The sequence below is a fragment of the Giraffa tippelskirchi genome, chromosome 1 (assembly GCF_054371585.1).
Source record: "Giraffa tippelskirchi isolate mGirTip1 chromosome 1, T2T-mGirTip1v1.2.pri, whole genome shotgun sequence".
Taxonomy (NCBI): domain Eukaryota; kingdom Metazoa; phylum Chordata; class Mammalia; order Artiodactyla; family Giraffidae; genus Giraffa; species Giraffa tippelskirchi.
This window is the reverse complement of record NC_137275.1, coordinates 213,244,302-213,268,887: the sequence shown is the minus strand read 5'-3', so window position 1 is coordinate 213,268,887 and position 24,586 is coordinate 213,244,302. Positions and strand designations below refer to the sequence as shown.

Genomic DNA, 24,586 nt, shown 5'->3' with positions numbered 1-24,586 from the left:
TGGGGCTAGACGGGGGGCCTGATAGTCTTAAACCCTGAATGTACTTTAGAATGGACTTGATTCCTCAGGAAACATGCCCCTTAAAAAGGTAGACTGGCACATCCTCATTCTTTAGAGCGGGGCTGCATTTCCTGAGAGGAGCCCTGAATTGAGGTTTCAGCTGTCTGGTGGCCTTTAAAAATTTTTTTTTTTCCCTGTTAAACTATTTTGTTATTCACATATTTTGCCAAATTGTTCTGTCAGTCTACTAAACTGAGTCTTTTAAAGGCAAGTGGCTAGGTTTTTATTTCACTAAACGTTGATTTTTAATAATTTGCAGCATCCTTGGCTGGCTCATGGAGAATTCCAGTATTCCTGGTTATTGTTTTCCTGATGTCTGTGGGCACACTCTATGAAAAACAGAATGGAAAAGAGTCTTCTGGTAAGAAATATGGCATACTGTTAATATTATTCTTAAGAAGTATTTGGGAGAGTAACTTTATTTTAAAAACATGCTGTGATGAACTGCTTTATTTCGGTGGTGTTTTCTGAACAGAAAATAAATTTGTTTAAAATATTTTAGATAGTTAAACCATGTCCCAACCCCCCTTTTTGCATTTTTGTGGTTTAATTCTGTAACATAAAAGTTAACCATTTTAAAGTGGCATTTAGTACATTCCACAGTGCTGTGCAGCCATTGCTTCCATCTAGTTCATTTTCATCACCCCGCGGGGAAACCCTGTGCCCATTAAGCAGATAGCCATAAAGTTGGGTTATTTATTTGAGGGGTTTTTTTTTTTTGCTGTAAACTACCCTCTTAGAAGTGTTTTTGTATCCCATAAGTTTTGATGTGTTGTATTTCCATTTTCTTTGGATCAAGATACTGTTTGATTTATTCTTTGATACATTGGTTAATCAGAAATATGTCATTTAATTTCCACATGTTGTGTTCTATCTAACAAACCAATGCCAAATCCAAGGTTATGAATATTTACAGTCCCTGTAGATCTTGTATCCTGCAACTTTGCTGAATCTGTTTATTAGCTTGAATAGTTTTTGTGGCTTCTTTAGGATTTTGCACATGTAGGGTCGTTTCTCTGCATAGTTTTACTTCTTTTCTAATTTGAATGCCTTTTATTCTTATCTTGGCCTCATTGCTCTGGCTGCAACTCCCACTACAATGTTGAATGTACCATCTTGTTTTAAAGATTATTTTTGAGATTGCAAAATGGTTGCGAGTGACCTTTATCTAGACTAGTTTGTTAAAGATACTAATCACGGGGCTATTTGTGGCACTTTTGTGTATTTGTGCAGCCACTTTATAGAAGTTTTTAAAATTAAATCACCCTTTTTTATTTGATTTGATAGTTGAGTAATGTCTGGCAATTGTAAAACATCTTTTGCCCATAAATATTTGTTTAGAATTTTATAATAACTACCTGAAACAAAGAAATTTGACTTATCTCTGTGACAGTGGAAACTAGGAAAGATTCTATTTTATTTTGTATTTTGCTATCTCAGTTTTCTTTTTTCAACCTGCCTTCCTGTGGTTATCTGTCAAAGTAAACTTCCTGTTTCGGCAACTACTGTAGAAAGTTTGGTGGTTTCCACTTGCTCTTCTGGTAAGCTTAGTCTCCCTTTTTCTCCTTTCCCCTAGCAGTGATTCAGACAGCTCTGCTTAACCTCATGACAGTTTTTTTTCCTTTTGTTTTTTTTCCTTCTGGCATTGTTTTTCCAATTGAGGTATATTTGACATATGTAATTATGTTAGTTTTAGGTGTACAACAATGGTTCCATGTTGTATATATCACCACACTAAATCTAGTTAACATCTGTCTCCTTATGTAGTTACCAAAAATTTTTTTTTTTTGTGATGAGGACTTTTAAGACTTACTCTCTTAGCAACTTTCAAATCTACAGTAAGGTAGATTAACTTTAGTTAGTTAAGATTAACAATAGCCACTGTGCTGTACCTTATATCTCTGTGACTTATTTATTTCCTAACTGGACGTTTGTACCTTTTGACTCCCTTCACTCATTTTTCCCACCCCCTGCCTCCAGTTCTGGCAGCCACCAGTCTGTTCTCTGTATCTGTGAGCTTGCTGTTTGTTTTCAGATTCCACATATAAGTGAGGTCATACAGTATTTGTTTTTCTCTAACTCATTTCGCTTAGCATAATGCCCTCAAGATTCATCCATGTTGTTGCAAATAACAAGATTCATTCTTTTTTATAGACGAATAATATTCGTGTGTGTGTGTGTGTGTATCACATTTTCTTTCTTTCTTTTCATTAGTGGACCCTTAAGTTGTTTCTGTATCTTGGCTATTCTAAACAATGCCACAGTGAGCATGGGGGTACATGTCTTTTCGAGTTAACATTCTTATTTTCTTCAGATGTATACCCTAAAGTGAAACTGCTGGATCATATGATAGTTCTCTTTTTACTATTTTGAGTACAATTTTGTCCCTTTGACTGCTTTTGTCCAGGGCTAAGTAAGTGTTTTATTGCAATTATATGAATAAAGTAGCTAGAACCAAGGGTTTCGGATGGGTTTTCTCTTGAATACAAATTCTAGTCAGCTGGTGATGGCAGCCTAGGGAGCTGTGAGCACAGAGTTTCTAAGACCCAAGTTTTGAGCTTGGGAAAATAGACTATTTGTGTGATTATTATCCTCCCCCATAAACCTAGGTAGTTGTGTGCGACTCCGCAAACCAGATTTCTGGTGTTTGTATCTTAGCCTGTTACAAGAAAGGAAATCACAGACACAGAAAAATGTTGAGAGCAGATTTGGAAATGTCGGTTTTCCTTGTTTTGTTCACTCATTTCAGCCTAATCAAGAATAGGTTATTTTTGATTTAGAATCCTTTTATGGACTTCTAGTGTAGATAATCCTCATCATAAAATACATTTGTCTAACTTTTTTTTTTTGAATTTCTGTATATTTTTTCCCTCTTGCCCCTAGAACCTTGTTTTTTTAGGCATCAGAACTCAGGCCATATTGGGACAACCTCTCTCTTTTCTACAGTCCATTCCCTCCTGTAGATGTCACTGTAATCTAGTTAGGCGCGGGGATGCCTCAGTGTACTGCCAGCGTCTGCGTTTATTCCTTCTGCTGCCCCATTGTAGGACTTGCTCTTGTATCCTCATCACCTCTGTAAGCATTTTTCTCTGTGTCTTCTGAGCTTGGAATCTTATGCTGCTTTACAATCTGTGGTTCACTGGATTCACAGAGTTAATCCTCTGGATGTCACCAGACTTCAAAGCATGAATTTGTTTAGGGTCCAGATCCAGAAAACTCTTCTTACGGATCGTTTCTGAGTCAGTTCCAGTGGTTCTTTCTGAACCCGGGGGCCCTGCTCAGTGCTTTTTTTCTTAGACCTTGGGGGCGCTTACTTGATATTTCTTGGAACCCCAAGATAGCGTAGGGGAAAAATGTTAAGTATTTATCGTATTTTCCAGTGTACTACCTTTTTTAATCCACAAACAAAACAACCCCCCTCCCCAACCTTACAAAATAAGTATCTACATTTTTTCCAGTGAAGACATTTAATAACAGGTTAACTGACTTGCCCATAGTCGCACAGGTGACCCCTAGCGCTGGAACAGGAATCCCGTTCCCTGGCTCTCACCCGCCCCAGTGTCCTTTCCGTCCACCTCTGACAGTCATCAGCCAGCCTGAAAAAGTATCGACTGATAGCTGAGCGCTTATCGCTCTCACCCTCAGTTGTACCTGTCCGTTCCTTCAGTCTTCGTGTTGGCCCCGGTGGCTCACCACAGGTATAGCACCTAGCTTCTCTGCCTCTTGGGTCTCTGAAGTCTTACTTGGCAGAAGCCTGGAATCCAGCTTTGGTGTGTTCCCTGGGCCTGTGAGAAAAGAGGAGCATGAGCAGTATTGTCTCCTGTGGATGAGGCCCTGTTTGGCTCATAAAACCTGCCATCTCTTTTAATTTTCTTACTACTCCAGTGTGATTAGTATTATATTTGTGGGACTTCCCTGGTGGTCCAGTGGTTAAGAATCTGCCTTGTAATGCAGGGGACGCGAGTTCAATCACTGGTCACGGAACTAAGATCCTACATCCTGTGGGGTATCTAAGCCCATGCTCTGCAAGTAGAGCCTGTGCGCCACAACTAGAGAATCTGAGCCCAAAGAAAAGATCCCGCATGATCCAACAAAGGTCCTGCGGGCTGCAACTAAGACCTGAGGGGGCCAAATAAGTAAATAAATATATTTTTTTAAAAGTATACTTGTTTTACTGGAGAAGGAAATGGCAACCCACTCCAGTATTCTTGCCTGGAGAATCCCATGGACAGAGGAGCCTGGCAGGCTACAGCCTGTTCATGGGGTCGCAAGAGTCAGACATGACTTAGTGACTAAACCACCACCACCATACTTGTTTTACAGATGAAGAAAGTTGGCCATTTACTATGAATATGAGAAGTGCTTCTTCAGCAGCTAGGCAGACAAGCATAAGATGTATCTTTAATACCTGGACACCCAGGATGAGATGTACAGGCAGTTACACCTGGACCTGCTCCTCCTGGGATTGCTCATTGTTTATGAGTGACCAGAAATAATCTAGATAAGGAAGCCTTCCTTGTCGCCTTGTTTGGGATAGCATGTGATATGAAGAAACAAGTTTTGTCCAGTTAAGCCCAAATTGGAAAAAAAAAAGAGCAGACTAAATTTTCTTACTGCTTATCTCTCCTTCCTCAATTCAGTTACGCAGACCTGGAGATACTCCTAGTGGTCCATATCCAAGCCCTTATTACAGTGAAGTGGTACTAGAAGCCATTGAGGAGGAGATGTATTTTCCACACTTGTGATGGAAACAGAAGCCGTCTTCAAGGGGAACTTTATTTACATGCTGGGAAGAGTTTACTTGATATAAAGGGCCTCCTTCCAGTAAGCATCTGGAGGTATTCCCGGAAATTTCAACTAGCTCTGTGAAAGAGAACAGATTAGATCACGTTTCTCCTTATTTAGACCGGCTTCCAAATATATTTCCCTCTATTATTAAAAAAAGCAGTTATTCTGCCCATTGTTGATTTAGCCATATCTACAGATATCTGAACATACGGTGTTTTTCTTATATATCAGATTATGAGTTTCTGTCCCCTGGTGCTCGGCTGCTAATGTGGGTGGCCTGCTTATTTAGATTTGTGTGGGTTCCTGCTCTTTGGGCCTCCAGTTAATACTGGCCCAGCCCCTGGGTGGATTGACACTTGAAACCTTGGATGCTCTTTCCTTTCTTTGTTTATAGTCCTTGGGTCTCAAGATTATGTTCCCTCTGTCTGTGAGCCTATTTTTAGCCGGTGCTTTTTTCCCAGTACCATGACTGCCTAGATTCTCGGTCCTGGCATTCTTCTGTCTAGTTTATCAATTCTCTGCCTAAACCCTTGTGGTTTTTAAAGTGCAGAAGGATATTACTAGACGAAAGTCATTAAAGTACATATCTATTTGATGAGTAAGAGCAGTTGCCAAATCTTAGATCCATAATTTTAATATCTGTTGATTTTCTCTGTGCGCTGTTCCTTTTGTTCCGTTGTGAAGTTTCAGGCATTCTAAAACCTTGCTGAGTCATTTGTGTATTAACTAAGATGATACTGCATTGTTTTCATTAACTTAGCTAAGATTTATTAAATATTTATTGTATATTTTAGTGACATCAGCAAGTTGAAGAAAGAGTTTTTAAGCCATAGTTGTGAGGATTTAATCTGTTGGTCTTAACTTTTCCTCAAGCTTTTTAGTGCCAATTGTATGTAAGATGTTTTGTAAAACTCAGTGTGGAGGTCTCAAAATGTAGGGATAAGACTTAGGGAAATGGCTATAATAGAAACCAGAAAGGGGATGAGAGGTGCAGGCAAATACCACAGGAGTGCTTGTGGCTTTGCTTGTAGTTTATCCTGTTAAAGCCAACAGTTTTGATATAGATGATGGTGATGATAGTATCATTTATTGAGTCAGTTTCTGTTAAGTCCTGCCTACTAGGCATTGTTCTAAGCCTTCTTTTATGTTTTGTTTCAGTTAATTCTCACATGAGATAGGAATTTATATAGGCTGCATTTGACACTTGAAGAGACTGAGACACCTGGGTCCTAAGTGACCTGCCTGTTGTCATCCGACAAATAAGGAATAGACCTGCGGTTTGAACCTGGGCAGTCTTGTCTCCTCGCTTGTGATCCCAGTCACTGAGTCGTCCCGCCTCTGTGCATAGTCAGTATGAGCCCTTCCATCCTCTGGTCCCATTTTCCTCCTGCATCCTCCTGTCTCTCCACTCTTAACATTGGACCCTGTGTTTCATCCTCATTAGACTTAGAGTTCTCTGAACAATACGCTCAGCTTGTTCTTGCCTTTGTGTCTTTACACTTGGGTTTTTTTTGTCTTCCAGGAAAACTTTTCTACCTCTGTCTTCTAAGAAACCAGTTTCTTCGTTTTCCCACAAGATAACCTTGTTCTGTCATCTTTATCTGGCTAACTTATGTAAATGGATTTCAAGGGTGGCATCTTTTACCATTCTTGTCAGATAGTCCCTTTGGAAACTCTTCCCTGACCTCCCAAGCAGGGGTTAGGTTTCTCTCCTTGATGCTCCCCCAAATATTCTACACTTCCATCTACCTTAGTGCTTAACATGCTGAGTCATAACTGATAGTTTAGTGTGGGGCTGAGCTTGAGACTACGGTCTTAGTCTCTCATCCCAGCACATAGCCTAGTCACCTGTTTGGTGAATGAATGCTTGTTGTTGTTGTTTAGTTGCTGAGTCATGTACAGCTCTTTGTGACCCCATGGACTGTAGCCCGCCAGGCTCCTCTGTCCATGGGCTTTCCCAGGCAGGAATACTGGAGTGGGTTGCCATTGCCTTCTCCAGGGGAATCTTCCCTACCCAGGGCTCAAACCTGCATCTCCTGCATTGGCAGACGGATTCTTTACCACTGAGCCACTTGAGAAGGCGACTGAATGCTTAGTGGAAGTTGAGAAGTATATACCAATGTACAAATGCCAAAATGGGGTGGGTTTTTTCAGCTAAACTAAAAGCCCATATTTGAGGAAGTGTAAAATGATCTTGTTATTTTGGAGCTACCTAACCATCAAGGACGGAGAAGGCAATGGCACCCCACTCCAGTACTCTTGCCTGGAAAATCCCATGGACGGAGGGGCCTGGTAGGCTACAGTCCATGGGGTCATTAGGAGTTGGACACGGCTGAGCGACTTCACTTTCACTTTTCAGTTTCATGCATTAGAGAAGGAAATGGCAACCCACTGCAGTATTCTTGCCCGGAGGATCCCAGGGACGAGGGAGCCTGGTGGGCTGCCATCTGTGGGGTCACACAGAGTCGGACACGACTGAAGCGACTTAGCAGCAGCAGCAGCAACCATCAAGGGACGACTTCTCAGTCTGTCAAAGATGAGTCACCACTTCATCTTTTTCACTTGTGAAGGGTAGGTGTAGTAATTGAGGATCTGGGATTCGTCTTCAGTCTTACGAGAGAATTCTTCGAGTTTTGACTGGAAGCATTTCTCCCTTTATTGTGCTGTCCCAGGCCATTAGTCATTAGGTGTTCCCAACCTTTGCCCTTAAGTGGAGCCCAAGAAGTCTCTTGTGGGCACCTAAGAATCTAAGATGTCTCTGGTGTAATCAGTTTGTGTTAAAGATTTCTGTTTGACAGTCTAAAAAGCACTTTGGTATATCTAAAATCTCCATCCATTTTCCCCACATGTTGTCTGTCTGATCATAATCTGGAATCTGGGGGAATCATGGTTGAATCCTTTATTATTTCATCACCACATCTGGTCATCGTTGACTATCCCTTGTCTCTTCAATGTAGCTACTTTCCCAGCTTCTTCCCTGTTAACCACTGCAGACCATGCTGTCATCATGTCTTGCCTGTAGTGTTGCAATAATGCATCTTCCTGTACCTCCTCCTGGTCCTCTTTAATCTTTTTGTATCCCTAAAACTGATTATTTACAGAGTTGGGAGATGTGGTCATAAAAGGGCAATGTAAGAGATCTTTGCAGTGACGAAACTTCTGTGTCTTGTATCCATGCTGATACTCTGATTGTAGTAATGTGCTACAGTTTTAAAAGATATTACCATGGTGGGGAAGGGGACACTGAATAAAAGGTACACAGAATCTCTCTGTATTACTTTGTAAAACTGCATGTGATGTTACAATTATCTCAATGGTATTTCAATTAAAAAAATCTCTTCAGTGCTTTCCTGCTCCTTTGGGATAAAGACTAAAGTCATTTAGTATGGTCTTCTGTGACTTCTATCATCTGACTTGCCATCTCTGTGTTCCAGACCCACTGACCTTTCACTGTCTTTAACATGCCAGCTTCTTCACTTACAGCCTTCTTATTTGCTTCCTTCTGTCTAAAAGATTATACCTTCCTTTGGTTAATTCCTCCTCATCTTTTGTATATCAGCTTCATTTTTATATCTTAAAGAAAGGCTTTTCCTGATTTTCCAGAGTAACTGAGATTTCTTCAGTTAGGAAGTCATAAAATACTCAGTATTTTTCCTTTATGGCAGTCATCATAATTTGTATACATTTGTTTATTTGTGTGGTTCTTTGATTAATAGCTATCTCTTTCACCTAACTCCTTTGGGGCGGGGTCTGTATTTTTTATTCTCAGCGTTCAATACAGTGAGTAATGGAAACATGTAAGACATGAAAGACACTGTCTTTCTCTCTCAGCCCTTGTTCTCTTATTGGCATCAAAACAGCACTTTAGATACCTATGCCAGGAGAATAGGTCCCAATCCAGATATCTAATTTATGCTCTCTTCCCAGATCATAACTTTGGATTTCTCTTGATTTGCCTAAAAATAAGCCTCTTTCAAGTTATGAAAACATTTATTAGAGGAGGGGTAGGATGTGATTGAGCAAGATGAGTGCTCTTGCTCCTGAGGGCTGAATCTACTAAAGAGCCATCTCAGGCATGGCCTGCTTACCTCTGGGAGGTGGCCAGCCTTGGATTTGTTGGGTATGTGAAGTTTATCTGGAGCTGTAATTCTCTGACCTTCTAAAAGTCATGGCTCTTTTCATTGGCCTGGCAGAACTTTATGTTGTCACATTGAATATCAGCCTACTGAAAGGCCCCAGCTGTATGAATGTGGGCATATGTATGATTTGGTAACTAAGAACAATGAGTGGAATTCATGCCAACTAGTCTAAATAGAAAGGTATTGGTTAGCATAAAGAATTTGTACATACAGAATTTTTGGACAGATCAGACACTTAAGCTTGGACCTGACATGCAGAAACAATGCAACCAGAAGAAATGCTCAACAGCACCAAAGGACCGTTTGAGCAGAAGTGCCACATAGTGTTGCTACTGCTGCTGTTTGCCACAGAGTCAGAAATCAGACAGCAGAACCTCTGGAACTTCTGCTAAGTTCCTGCAGGAAAACCATGTGTCTGCATGACTGTGTTTGACATGAAAGCTTCCAAATTACAGTGAGTCACTTAGGGCTTCCAAGTCTGCACACGTATGCCTGCACTGGTATTCCACTACATCACAGGTGAAACAGTAGCTGCAAAGGAGTCCAAGGAACACAGTCTTTAGCTTTCTAGTCTCTAGGGTACAGGAAAGCACACTGGAACCGGTGTTAGGTGATCTAGTCTATGCTGTCTGCCATAGCAAATTAAAGGCTGACCATAACAAGACAGACCTCATCGACCAGTGAATGTTCTTTTTGGATCTAAGTTAAACTTGGTTTACTACCTGTTAGATACTTAACATGAGAACCCAGATTGTGAAACAGGGTAGTGATGATCTTTTAGATTTTCAGGTGGTAGATTTTGCCTGTGTTGAATTATGGACTTTATAGATATTCGATTGACCCTTGAACCATGTCAGGGTTAGGGGCAGTAACTCCCCCATGCAGCCAAATATCTGTGAACTCCTATCCCTGCTTCAAAAACAAAGGAATTGATAAATGACTCACCCAAAGGCAGGAAGCTGAAACAGTTTGGGTAGAATCGGAATTCAAATCCTAGTTCCACCTGTGATATACTTAGTTAAAGATCTGTAAAATGAAAATACAGATATTATAGTTATTGGAAAAAAAATCCACATATATGTGGACCTTCACAGTTCAAACCCATGTAGGTCAAGGATCGACTGTATATGATTTTGTGTGATACCCATGTATTTGCATATTCAGTCCTGAAATGTTGTTATTGAAAACAAGTATGGGCTATTTTGGGCTTCCCATTGGCACTAGTGGTAAAGAACTGCCTGCCAATGCAGAAGACATAAGAGATGTGGGTTCGATCCCTGGGTCAGAAAGATACCTTGGAGGAGGGCATGGCAACCCAGTCCAGTATTCTTGCCTGGAGAATCCCATGGATACAGTAGCCTAGTGGGCTACAGTGCATAGGGTCTCAGAGAGTCAGACACGACTGAAGCGACTTAGTACGCACATGGGCTATTCCATACTGTAATAGGAGCTAGTAATACAAAGGAAAGTAAGTCTGCATTCAAGAAGCTCATAGACTTGGTGTGGCAGTGTTTTTCAACAGAGATGTGCATTAAAATAAACCTGTGAAGTTAAAGTACAAGTGTGGCATTCTGTGTTTATATCTACTATCTTCCACATGCACCAGCATCAAGTTCTCAAATGAGAGAGAGAGAGTCGAGAAACTTGCATTTTTAGCAGACTTTACTGTTGAGTTTTAAGTATTGTCTCTTGATGAAGAACCACTGGTCTAGTGGATCAGTAATAACCATTTTGTTTTATTGCTGTTGAAAACTAAGGACTGTATTTCAGTTTGCAAGTTATTTTCCATTTTTTTTTTTTATTGCCTTTAAAAAGTTTTGTAATTGCATACTTGTTTTACAGGAGCAGAGTTACCAGGACAAGTTATCTCCATGGCAGCTTCTACTCTAGCAACCTTGGCCATCTCTATCACAGGGTATGAATCAAGCACCGAGGATCACACCTCTACCCAGCCTGCAGGTGACTGGTGTTGTGAGAATGCCTTCAGAGTCATTCTGGAAAATGGACTATACATAGAATATAAAATTAGGAAAGACACTAGCATCACAAAATGCTGCTTACTGGTCCTTCATTTTCCTCTCTGGTTCCTATTTTTACACTTTTTTCCTTCTATCTTTGTTCCCATGTATCACTTTTTTCATTCATTTAATTATTTATCTTCATAGGTTTCTTACCTTGATTTTTCATTCTTTCCTTTTTTTTTTAAAGGGCTTTTCTTATTTTTCTTTTGTTATTCTTGCTCACTATCCTTTCGTTTTATTTTCCTTTTCTTAAGATGCATTTACCTTTGTCTATATTTTCCCCTACTTAGTCCTTTTATTTGCCATTTTTTCTACAACTGTCAGTTCTCCTCCATTGTTCTATTTTGCTCTTTTTATGTTGTATTTTTTGGTCATTGTTCCTTTTCTCCATCTCTTTCTTTTGATTTTGATTTTCCATCTTCCAGTTATTCATTTCTCTGGCATTTTTTGCTTTTGTTCTTAAAGTTTGCTTTGCATGCCTCTTGCTGTTAGTATATTGACTTTTCCCCTTACCACAGAATCCTCTAATTATTTTGGACACAGAGCTCCTGTGAGATCCAGCTAGTAGTTTTATACCAGCTTTAAAGTCATACCATACTCACACAGAATTCAGGAATGTAAAGGCCTTGTTTGTCTGTGCCAAGAGGCCCATTACTGCCAGAGATTTGAGAGTTAAGGAATTGTTTTCATGAGCTCTCCTGGAAGAACTCACTTTAGAGAAGTGTTGAAAGAAGGGATCAGCTAAGAAGAAGGCATTTGGGGTAGTAGGAAAACTTATTTTTCTTACACATTATGTTTTTAGAATAGAGAGGGGATGATGTTTTGGTTATGGACTTACTATTCTTATGAATATCTGCCACATCCAGCAACATGAAGTTTCCAAATTAGGAAGACATTCAGAGAGCAAACAGAAGCGTATTGTAATTAGCTTGGTGTTTAGCCCCAAACCTCTGGGTAGAATGTTAGTTTTCTTGAGATGGGCTGACTTAAACATGGTCCTAGTTATATCAGTAGTAAAAATGTACTCACAGCTAAGCATCATTTAAAAAAAAAAACTACTAAGGAAATTATAATAAAGCATTCACAGGGCTATTGTGGGGTTACTTATGAAAATTATGAAATAACAGGGAAGGCATTCTTAAAATAAAGACTTAATGAGTACCTTCTACATGTCAGGTAATATTTTTTTGCACTAGGAATTCAGTGGAGGGGAGAGCAAGACAGACAAGGTCTTATTTCTCCTGGGTTTGGCATTCAACTGAAGGGAGAAAGTGGGAAAGGTTCTGAGTAGAAAATGATACAACTGTGTAAAACTGTATAAAGAAAATGGGGCAAATAGGGCATTGAAATTAGGGGTGTCCATGGTTTTTTGTTTTTTACCTAGACTTTAAGAAATATGGTATACTTTTATTATTAACTTTTTTTAATAGAAGGCAAAATATAGGTTTTAGGATCTTACTCATTTCCATCATTGTGATGTATTCTGAGTAATAGGGAAATATAGCAGTAGTTGCATTGTTAGAAAGCAGTGCCTTATGAAATAATTCAGTGTGATATCCTATATTTGAAGATCCCTCACCCCCATCAACCTGTTATTTTTTAATATCTCATTCTAAGAGAAAGATATGCTTCAAAGCCCTGGGTTCTTGTAAGAGCAGCTGGTCCCATTTAGATAAAATGACACTGAAAAGCCATATTGTTTCAGAAACACATATAAATACATCTACAATAAAGTTAAAAGGGAAGGAATTTTTAAATAAAGAATTCTGTATGTTAATATTTATTGCTTTATATGGTTTGAGTAATTTTCATGGGGTAATTATAATTCTGTTACTTTGCCATGTGTTTTTCTTTAGGTTTTTTTTTATCTAAATGCTATATATATATGAATAGAATGATAAATATGTCATAAAAAAAACTTGAACAGTGTAAAATGTATAAAGTAAAAATAAACCTTTTCTCATACGTAACCCTATCTCTCAACAAACTTAACTCCCTTAGATGTAAACACTGTCAGTGTTAATTCTCCACACCTTTTTCATTACATTTGCAAGCATACATCATTCTCCACACCCTTTTTTATTACATTTGCAAGCATACATCCAGGTCTTATTTTCTTTTTTAACCCAGTGTAATCATGCTATCTTAGTACATCTTGAAGGCTTAAACCAGGCTAGCCTAGCTAATTGCTCTATATTACTCTTTATTAATGTGGACCCATATGTGGGTGATTTTTTTTTTTTTTGCCTTCCTTCCTCAGGGATGGAAACCATGGACAGGGGAGAACCCCCTCCAACACTGTCCTCATCTTCTTCACCCACCTCCCCTTCACCCGCCCTGGGCAGACAGAGATGTGAAGTTGGAACGTTTCTTAGGAAGAAGAAAACTAGTGACGTCTACTTTGTGTCTCTCCTTTGGGCCATCGTCGGAGTCCAGATCTGGTCAAACCTGTGGATTGTACAGTTGTTGCCAGTGCCTATTGCAGGTAATTGGTTAGTGATGATCTTGTCTTGCCTTTGAAGATGTTTTTCTTTAATTTGTGGATTTTTTTTTTTTATGTTTGAGATAATTTTACTGTCTTTTTAAATAAAAAGGGGGAGTAGGCTGTGAACGTGGTGGCCCCCCACAAAGTTTTTACAACTGTAATTACCCTGGACTTATTCTCGAGACCATAGGAAGTTTCTTCCTAGGACCTCTCCAGAGGTTTAAAAATGCTGATGAAGGAATTGTTGACCTGGCATGTAACACTGAGCTCATGGTTCAAAATAGTAAACTGTGAACTGTTACATTACAAGGCCAGGGCTAAGGACACAGAGCTCCCTGGAGGTAGGGAAATCATAGTGGCTGGAACCAGTTATCTAGGGTCCAAATGTCAAGCCAACCCTCACAGATAAGTAGCACTTCCTTCTAGTCCCTCCTCCTTCTTAGTTGGCTTTTAACAGAAGGTTTAACCCCTGTTTAAAGGGAACCACGCTACCCCATTGCAGAGGGGTACCTTCATTTTATAGTTTTAGTAGTTCCTGCTGAAATCATGTAGTGTACAGCTGTTTGTAACAGCCCTGGTCTCTACTGAACCCTGGTGAAAGATTCAGATGTACAGAGCATCAAGAAGAGAAATAGAAATACAAATGAAAATGTTACCCTGTGGGGGTATAAACTATTATAATTATGATGTGTATGGAATACCTTCTACTTACCTGGTCACTATACATCAAACATCTAAGGAAAAGAACAAAATTTGGCAAGAGCAGCTATAATAGCCAAAGCAACAAGGACAGGTCAGAGAGTAGTATGCTTTATCCTGGAACATACAGTGTGAGGGGCCAATATTGTAGTCAGTGAAATCCTCATGATAAGGTATCTGACATTTATATGGGCTTTGAATCCCTGACCCCTTCAAGGATGCAGACTTCACAGAGAAGGTAGGTGGGGATTGTATGGAAAGTGTCCCAGTTCCATCAATCTGGAATATTTTGAACTTTCTTCCTTCCGTCCTCCATTAAACAAAAACAAAAGCAAAAAAAACCCTATATATGTTAGCACTAGCTTTACTGTTTTAGGAAGGTTATGTGAAACTGAAGCTGTTTGTAATCGCTGTCTTTTTTGTGTGTGTATTTCTCATCTTCCTCATAGTCTGGGTACTCAAAAAGCTTGTTATTCACTTTGGCGCTGTGAACTTCCTGCAGAAGCGTTGCGCTGCGTGGTGGCGGGTGATAGAGCACTTCCTGAAGGAGCGGCAGGAAGCCCTGGCCCCGTGGCCAATTATCGGGCTCGGAAAATTCTTGTTAAAAGTTGATAGCAAGGTATTGTATTTTCATAACTTGAGCTGCTTTCAAATGGAGTTTATGTATTTCGTTGTCTACAATATTCCATTTTATGGTGTATTAGTTTTTGCGTTATACTTGCTAATAACACATTTATTGTCTAACTTTGATGAAATTTAAAGTTTAGAGTGATGGATGGGATAGATGTAGTTTGACTAAGTGTTGTGTAAGTATTTTTACATCTTAAAAATGAGAGAAAAGGAGCACCTAGTTCAACTCTCATTTTATAAGGACCAAATTGAAATCTAGAGGGGTTAAGTGACTTGCCTAAAATTATATAGCCAGGTGTAGCTCAGTTCAGTGAATAATTTTGGATAATTTTCATGTGCCAGATAGCGTAAGTTTTAGGGAAAACCAGATGAATCCTGGAAAACTAGGTACAGAAGCTCTGTTTTAGTGGGGAGACAGCAATCCATGAAAATTTAGAGGCTGTGCCAGATTCAGAAGCTGGTGGTTAGGAGCACGGTCTCTGAATTCAAACTTTGGATTCAGATCCCAGTTCTGCTACTTATTAGCTCTGTGACCTTGGATGAGTTTTGTAACCTTTCTATGCCAATGAATATTAAGTATAAAAGCAAGTGTATCTCAGAGAATGGTAGTGAGGGTTCAGTGAGTTAATACATGTTCAGTTCCTAGACTGGGATCTGGTACACTGGAAGCTCTGTATAAGCGTTAAGCCGTTGTTACAATTTGAGGGGAGAGGTGTGTACAGGATACAGTGGTAGTACTGAGCAAGAAATAACTCACTGTTGATGAGCAGTGGGAAAGGTGATACCAGAGCAAATTTTGAAGCACTGCTAGGAGTTTATTAGCGAGGCATGGCAAGAAGAGCGGGTAAATGGAGCAGTGTAGGGGCACAGAGACTCCCACAGAGTGATTTCTTCGGGAACACGAGGAAGGTGGGATATGTGAAATGTTGATTAGTGGGAGGCAGAGCTGGAGAGTCAGGCAAGGCTGGATCGAGAACGCCTTTTTGTGTGCCATGTGTCAAGCTGGACTTTATCACGGGGCTGGTGACTACTTTTAGCAGGTCCGTCCATGGCTTAAGGTTGAAAAACACTGTTGGATGAAGCAAATGTAGATAGAGACAAGAATAGTATCTGCAGTTCATGTGAGGGGGAGGAAGTCAAAGGAGGTGCAGGGGATACATATTTTTAATATATTGCCCGGTCGTCTTCCAGAAAGTTTGCCAGTTTTAATTCTCACCTCAGCAGCATATGAGAATGCCCATTTCTTTGAGCTGTTGCGAATACTGGATATTATGGTATAACTGAAAGTCCATTTTAGTTTTGTAAAAAGAAGTATCTCGGTGTTGTTTTAATTTGAAATTTTTAAAAATAACAGTTGACCATTCTTTTATTTGCTTCTTGGCTGTTCATATTTTTCTTTTTTAATTTGCCTATTGTGTGTGTGTGTGTGTCTTTTGTGACCGTGATGTGTGGCTTGTGGGAATCTTAGTTCCCTGACCAGGGATTGAATCTGGGCCCTTGGCAGTGAAAGTACAGAGTTCTAATCACTGGACCACCAGGGAATTCCCTGCCTATTGTGTTCTTATTAATTTTTTTCAATTTTTTAAATAAGAATCTAGAACTTCTCACAGATTTCAACATGTTTATCGTATCTCCCTAATTAAGGTGAAATTTTATCTTATTAGAGCAGATTTATCACTTCAAGCTGTTTAAAGAGGGTGACTCTTACATCAGTTAATTTCTTTGTCTTACCACTATCAGATGGCATAAAAACTAAATCCTATTTTCACTGTTCCCATATACTTGTATTGGGAATACTTCATTTAGGAAAACTGTAAAGTTGTATTGGTTGAAATTCCAGGGGCATCAAAAAGTATTTGTTATGGGGTAGTCTTGTAAAAATTTATCATTTTTATTCTAATTTATATGTCAGTCTGTTGTTCTTCAGGAAGAGAGACAGTAAAATGAATAAAACTAGCATTTTCTGTTATATGTGATACATATCAGATAAATGGCTATCACAAATTGAATATTTGTTCAATTATAATTGATGCCAAAATTATGTTTTATGCAGTATAATAATATATCTAGGGTCCTGCTTTGGGGAATAAATCTATTTTCCGTGTTTCTGTTTAATTTCAATTGATTGGACCAGTGTTGAAATGATCCATCTAGAGAAGATTGTTCAAAGTATGTGTCTAAACATGTACTAGGTGTTCTTTAGGAATAACCCTGCAAAGAGCATTTAGTCATTCAGATGAAATTAAGCTTTTTAGTCTTTATGCTTTTTATATCACTAATAATGCTTTAAATCCTATGTTTGCTGATTTTTATTTTATGTGACCATTAACTAGCATTAGTTATTATAGTGCTAAATATTGTGAGGTGTAGATGAGGTAATGTCTATGTGAAAAAATAGCAGGATATTACATACAGTAGAAAAATGCATGCCTAAAAAATTGGAAATTGCGCCTAATATGATCAGAATCTTAAATATGTCTGCTTTTTGACCAAGTGTTCACTGTTCAAAATGAGCACTGAAATGTTTTACTCTAGGAAATGTAAACTAAGTACTATTATAAAGCTGCAACTACAGAGTTCAATGAAAATGTAGTGTGTGAACAGGTATTAGTTTATATAGGGACTGAAAATCCTTTTAATGCATGGTATGTGAAAAATCTTAATTATCACTTTGATCTTTGGAATTTGGTGTGAAAGTTCAAGCCTGTAAACATTCAGGTTATCTTTCTGTACTTTTAATCATTGAATTTCGAACAAAGTTTGTGGTTACCATCATTTCAATCATGTGCCTTAAAGGAATACTGCATTCACTTGATTTTGAAACTTCGTTGATGCATTTCAGTTTTTTCCAGTTTTCCTTTGTCTGGGATAATTCCCCCTTCGCGCTCTCAGTGACTGTCTTTTCTTCTCATGCTGTTACTGCGTTCTCTAATGATTGCCACTGTTCTTATCTTCCCTCTCACTCTACCCTATCCTCAAGCTCTGGCACTGGCTAAATAAGAAGGTAAATGAACACCCGGATGTTGATCTGACTATTGAATTCTGTAACTTCCCCCTGTATCTCCGTTCTCACCCTGTTTCTGTTCATATGTCAGACTAAGTTTTTGTTTTTTAAAATTCTAATTATAAGCTATGGAAGGTCATATGAAGCATTAATATTGCCACAGTGCAATTTGCTAAAAACTTTAAGCTGTTTATTTAGGATGTGGATGGTATCTCCTTGCCCAAGTGTGTTGACGTTCTGTCTCATGGTCCTTTTGTCCACTGTGACCTCCAGACCTTTTCAGCTCTATAATGTGGCCCAGGCTGATACTCTTGTCTCCTTTGATGTGTGAGAGCATTTTAGGCAAAAGTTACTGAAAAGGAAAGAGAACTCTTTATGTCTACTTTTTCTATAAATAAGACCATAGTTTTTTAAAAAAGATTTGTGAAATATTTGTATGATTCTCTTGGCCAATAATGTTGTATGTTGTCTTTTTTTTTTATACCTAGTGTTTCAAAATTTTATTTTTTATCTCGAAAAACGGTGTAGTCATGGCCCATGACATCAAGTTTTATGTATTTTCCCAAAATGTGAAGTTGTATCTATGGTAAATGCCTCACATGATTGGCATTGAATTTTCAGTAAGTTAAATGAAGCCTAATCCAGATAAATTAGGAGTACCATACCTTTGATATATAGTACACATACAGTAGTTCTGACAGTGTTGTCAGATCCCTAGGGCAGATAGCAAAAGATGAGATCATTCATGTGTATTGTCATTAAACACAACAAGACCTTAAAATTTTTCAGTGAAAATATTATAGCAGGCCTTAAGAAAAATGTGTTACCTCTTAGAAATAGTTCAAAATGAGGCTCTTGGGTGTAAAGATTAGAGTTTCATTCTTTCTGTTGAAAGAGAAGAAAGGGACGAGTTATTGACAGTGCTTATTACCCTTTTAAACTTTGGATTGAAAATAAACAGTGTGTAAAATCAGCATACACACATACCACTGTGGGCACACACACACACAAACACACATACACAAATGGCCATGTGTACCTCTGCTCACAAAACAAATGTGAGTAAATGAGTTCAGTCCTTGGCAAATGATAGTGCTACAAAAATAAGTTATGTTTTCTTACTTTGATTAAAGTAGGTTGTCTTATGTATTTCCCCATTTTGTTTTTATTAAAAGGAAATTGTTCTCAAGAGATGAGAGAAAGGAGAGCTAAAGTCATTAGGTTCAATCTGATTTAACCTTTGGCGACTTGAGTTAGGTTATCTAACTCATAGCTGACTAATTGTGAATTAGTTTTAAAAGATTCTCAAGGGATCAGGTAACCTTTTCCTTTTCTTTGATGATTCTGTGTAGCATAGGTAAAGTATTGGTGTAGAGTTGGAGTAACTGCTTTAACTTCTGAGGGCCTGTGCCCCGGGAAAGCACATAAATAAGTTGAAGTCTGTTTTGTTACATATTTCATCCAAGGGCAGAAAATTTGCAGCATTGGGTATTGGTATTCCAAGTTCAAGTGGAGTGAATTAGAAACTGATTCAAGAGAAGTGAGGGTGAGAAAGATGGCTGTGATTGATTGAAATGTAACTGTTTCTTAAGACTTAGTTGTTTTATTTCTCAGTATTTATTATTTGCACTGAGACTGCTAGAATTAGGTTAAGAAAAGCAAAGCAAAGTAAAAACCTACACATCCAGAATAGTGAATAGAAAACTCAGTAATGGAATGACAGTTTCTTCATAACTTGATAAAGAAGGCAAGTCAGTTTAGAAGCCTCAGAGTATCTTTTGATATAACTATGTATTTACTGACATTTCTACATTTTAAAAAATGCATGCCCTTTATTTATACTTAAAACATTCAGAATGTCATTTTAAAAGTACTCCCCTTCTACTTTTAGAAAATAAAATTTCAAACCTAAAATAAACTGGGAAATAAATTGAGCAGGGTAGGGATTAACAGGCAGTGTGATTCCCCTTGCTTAAAGCAGAGCACAGCCTCATGGGACAGCGCCCTGGCATTTCTTTACGAATTCTCTCCTTCATCCCCATCCCCTTCTCATTTGCTTCCCCTGACCACATTTCTCTTTTCTGTGTCTGTGAGTTGCAGTTTCCTTATGAGTCTTGTTCCGTTCACTCTTTTAGGGGGTTCGTTTCCTCCATAAGTTTTCTGTCCTCTTTGATTGTTTCCTCTTGATTGGTCCTTAGTTCTCCACATTTTTAAGTCTTTCCTGTCTCTCTTTTCCACTTTTTTTTCTCTCTTTCACTTTTGCTATCTTCCTTTTTGCCTGTTTTCTCACCTCATCTTAGCTGGCCATATGTAAATAGAAACCTCCCCCCAACCCCTGCTACACACAAACCTTTTGCTTGTGTATGGAACATCTTAAGTGATTTTATTTACAGGCATGACTTGGAAATATTGTGGGTTGTGTTCCAGACCATAACAGTAAAGTGAATATTGCAATAAAGCAAGTCACATGGTTTTCTTTGGGTTCCCAGTACATATAAATTTGTTTGTACTATACTGTAGTCTGGACTTCCCTGATAGCTCAGTTGGTAAAGAATCTGCCTGCAATGCAGGAGACCCCGGTTAGATCCCTGGGTCAGGAAAATCCACTGGAGAAGGGCAAGGCTACCCACTCCAGTATTCTGGCCTGGAGAATTCCATGGACTGTATTATACAAGTCCATGGGGTCGCAAAGAGTCAGACACGACTGAGTGACTTTCACTTTCACATACTGTAGTCTTTTGGGCTTAATAGGTGGTGCAGTGGTAAAAAGTTGGCGACTGAGTTGGACACATGTAGTCTATTAAGTGTGCAATAGCGTTATGTCCAAAAAAGTGTACAAACCGTAATTAAAAATACTTTATTGCTTAAAAAAAAAGGCTAAACATCATCTCAGCTTTCAGTGAATTGTGGTAGTAACATCAAAAGTCACTGATTACAAATCACCGTGGTAAATATCATAATAACAAAAAAGTTTGAAATATTGGGAGAATTAACCAAAATGTGATAGATACAAAATAAGCAAATGCTGTTGGAATAAATGGTGCCAATATACTTGCTCAGTGTAGGGTTGCCACAAACCTTCAATATGTAAAAAAGCATGTTGTTTACAAAGCACAATAAATTGAAACACAATAAAACGGTGTCTGCCTGTATTTTAAATTTTCAATAAAACATCTAACCCTCAGTATAATCTCTTGAAAATAAATTGTTATTTAGGTGTCTCTTATTCCAGCCCTTAGGTATATAGAGTTTGTGATAGGAAAATTCTACCCTGGCTTGAAAACAAAGTTTGACTTCTGTAATGTTGTTGTACATAATGTGTTTGTGAATATTCCATGTTTTATATGTTAAAAATACTCAGACATAACTTTAGGTACTTTCCAAATAATACATCTTTTATGTTAATGTATTTCAGGATGTGAATTTTCTAAAACAAAAACAAAAACTGAAGCTCCTAAGTTATTTTCAGAAATTGTAATTTGTGAATACCAATCCAATCTTAATTCTGATATTTTCTTTATTTTGCCTATTCAAATATGTATTAGGTGCTGTGCGCTGTTAGGTTTTGGAGATACAGAGAGGAATCATGCAACACTAGCTCTCTGTTCAGGTAGCTCTCTGCTCAGGAAACTCTCAAGAACTAGATGTTGAGTTAGTTCCTGATTGTGATACTTTTCACTTTTACTGATTTTAGAACTTACATTCAAAATATGACCTCTGACCTTCCATATCTTAGAAATCCGTTATTACTTTTATTAATCTCTGCATTGTCTTTGATGCTTTGGTAGCATGCACTGAAAATTAACTCTTCTGTTTGAAAGCTGTAATTGTCAAGATAAAAGATGCGCTGTTTATCTTTGAGTTCACTGTAGCATCGATGTCTTGGTAACAGTGTCCTTCCTGAAAGATAAGGAGGTACAAGCTTATAATCTTTGAAAAGAAGGCAAATGTTTTAGAAGACGTGCTATTTTAACCATCCTTCTTTGCTCTTGGATGTTTAACTGTTTGGAGAGCATAATTCATATGTAAAAGAAGAGTAACTTACTCAGCAGTGCTCATGTTGGGATTGAGGGGTGCATTGTGGTATTTCAATCATCAGTCTGATTGTATTTTTGAAATGTTAATTGGTAGCTTTGCATGGCAGGAATTCTAGAAATCTGTCAGGATTAGATATTCTGAAAACAAAAGTTTTAGAAAATGTAGTATTACTTGTGACTGTGAAAGATGAGAGAGTTATACTCAGAATGTCTAGTGGCATTTTGGAAAAGCATAATTTTAATTATTGATTAAGAGATAACCACTGCATTAATGATTATTCTTTATTTATAGTCAATTATAATTTGTCATAAAAGCTTATGGTTTAAAAAGAATAGAAATTTCAAGGAGATTTCTTATTTTATTATGAAATATTTCAAATATAAAAGGATAGAAGAGCACCCACATGCCTGTTTTCCAGTGTGACAAAATAGTACCTGCACAGCTAAAGTCTCTTGTGTACCCCTCCTGATTGTGCATCCATGTCCCAACCCTTTTGCTTCCAGGGTAGCTATTATTCTGAAATTGGTATTTATCACTACCTTAACAATAAATTTTATTTGTAACCCTGATGACATTAAAGGAAAAACATATTTTGAATGTAGTTCCCATTTTAATTTGCTCCTATTTTATCTGTATAGTTTAGGACATATCTGCATTGTAAGAGTCATCCTTTTTCTAAAGTCATATATATTTGCTAACTGACAGTAGAGATTTGAGGTCACTAATGGATTTTCATTATTTAGTTTAGAATGTTTGTCAGATCGTAAATTCTAATTTGAAATGTAAACATACCACAATATGAGAATCCAAGCATAAATTTAGGTTATATTCAAATTGATTGCCTTTTCTTAGATGTGACAATAATAAGCTCTTTCTGTAACAATTAACACTGTTAGTTAATTTTCTTAAGTCGCTTATAGCTTTCACTGCTTTAATCATTATGCCATAGTTTCTGCAATGCTGAATATCCTGTTTTGTCTTCATGATGTTTGAATGCACATGTGTTTTTATTAAGTTGTGCTTGAAAGATGACTAATTCTCTTTCTCATTTCTATGCAGATGATCATCTGGTTGGAGAAGATGTTAGACAAAATAATTAGCATTTTCATCATATTTTTGTTAGTGATAGGAACACTTCTTTTAGCCCTACTCCTGACTGCAAAGGTACAGTACAACAATTACTATCACCATTAATAAACTCGTTAACTGTTAGAATTTGTTGTATGGATAAGAAGCCAGCAGTTGCATGCATGGGAAATGTTACTTTGCTTATAAATAATTACAGCATTTAAAGTATTTATGATTTTTGTATTCCTGGTTTTGCCGTGAATTTGACTAACGTATTTTTATTATTTAAATTTTATTGTCATAAAAATCCTCTGAGGTAAATGCAGATGAAAAATGGAGATACTGAGGGAAAAGTGGGTTCTTCTCTCAAAAGGAGAACTATGATCTGGTCCATGACTCCTAGCGTAGATCCTGTTCACTTGATCAGAATTTGATTCCTTCCTTCATGTCTCATTGTTCTTTCTGCTGATTTACCATTTAGATATTTGTCACTTTCCAGATCCTTCTAGCTTGCATTTCCTTTCCGCCTTCTTAGTTTGGACTGCTATAACAGAATACCATACACTGAATGCCTTAAACAACAAGCATTTATTTCTCATAGTTCTGGAGGCTGAGAGCCTCAGATGGAAGTGTGAGCGTGGTCAGCTTTTTGGTAAAGGTTCTCTTCCTGGTTTATAGGTGGCTGTTTTCTCCTTGTATTCTCACATGATAGGGAGAAAGAACATCTCTGTATTTCTTCTTTTAAGAGTGCTAATCCTATCATGTCTTCCATCAGGTCTTCTGTGGTAGCTCAGTCGGTAAAGAATCTGCCTGCAGTGCAGGAGACCTGAGTTCGATCCCTGGGTTGGGAAGACCCCCTGGAGAAGGAAATGGCAACCCATTCCAGTATTCTTACCTGGAAAATCCTAGGGACAGAGGAGCCTGGTGGGCTGTAGCCATAGGGTCACAAGAGTCGGACAAGACTTAGCGACTAAACCACCACCACCAATCCCATCACGAGAGCTCCACCCTCATGACCTAATTACTTCCCAAAGGCCCTACCTCTTAGAACTATCACACTGGATGTTAGGATTTCAACAGATGAATTTTGAGAGGATATAAAAAAATTTAGTCCTTATTACCCCTCTTTCATCAAAGAAAATCATTCTCCAAAGTTCAGCTAAATTTTTTGTCTCTTACTGGCTTTTCAAAAAACTTTTGTAATCTGTCACAGTCTTTATTTTATTTGGGCCCTACTGAACTCTGCACCCCAGATTTTTATATGTTGTTTTCCAGAAGTTGTGAAGCTTACCTGATATCCTGGGTGTGAATGGTTTTCATATAGTGCTGTGGAGATATGGTAGTACCTATTATCAGTAGATAATCTAATATGCAGCAATTTACTAAAGGATTACACTGTTTCCTACTACCTGACTTTCCACTTGGAAGTCCTGTTTCAGTCACTCTTAGCCTCAGTATGCCCTGATCTTATCATTTGCTTCTAACAACCTTTTCTCTGTACCTGTTTCAGTTAAAATGCAGTTTTTACCTGTTCTTTGGATTTTAATCATGTATAGTCACTTATTTAGACTCTACAGACTTGAAAGGTCTGTCTTTTTTTTTTTGTTATATTTCACCTAAGCCTTCCTCTGTATGTTTTTCTAGTTCTTAAAGA

At 38.1% G+C, this 24,586-nt stretch overlaps 1 protein-coding gene across 6 annotated transcripts in view; it reads left to right on the top strand.

The window, feature by feature from the left end:
- The window catches only part of TMEM245 (transmembrane protein 245), a 91,740-nt gene that overhangs the window by 9,879 nt on the left and 57,275 nt on the right, over positions 1 to 24,586 (top strand). For 3 of the 6 annotated variants that reach the window (XR_014064275.1, XM_081525964.1, XM_081525955.1), the window contains exons 3-8: positions 320 to 421; positions 10,830 to 10,946; positions 13,269 to 13,493; positions 14,642 to 14,811; positions 17,803 to 17,826; positions 22,924 to 23,028. Coding sequence is in view for 3 of the 6 variants with exons in the window: in XM_081525964.1 (XP_081382090.1) it covers positions 320 to 421; positions 10,830 to 10,946; positions 13,269 to 13,493; positions 14,642 to 14,811; positions 17,803 to 17,826; positions 22,924 to 23,028 (743 nt within the window). In the remaining 3 variants the exon portion in view is untranslated. The remainder of the gene's footprint in view (positions 1 to 319; positions 422 to 10,829; positions 10,947 to 13,268; positions 13,494 to 14,641; positions 14,812 to 17,802; positions 17,827 to 22,923; positions 23,029 to 24,586) is intronic. The other 3 variants (XR_014064271.1, XR_014064276.1, XM_081525974.1) reach the window with 1 other exon arrangement.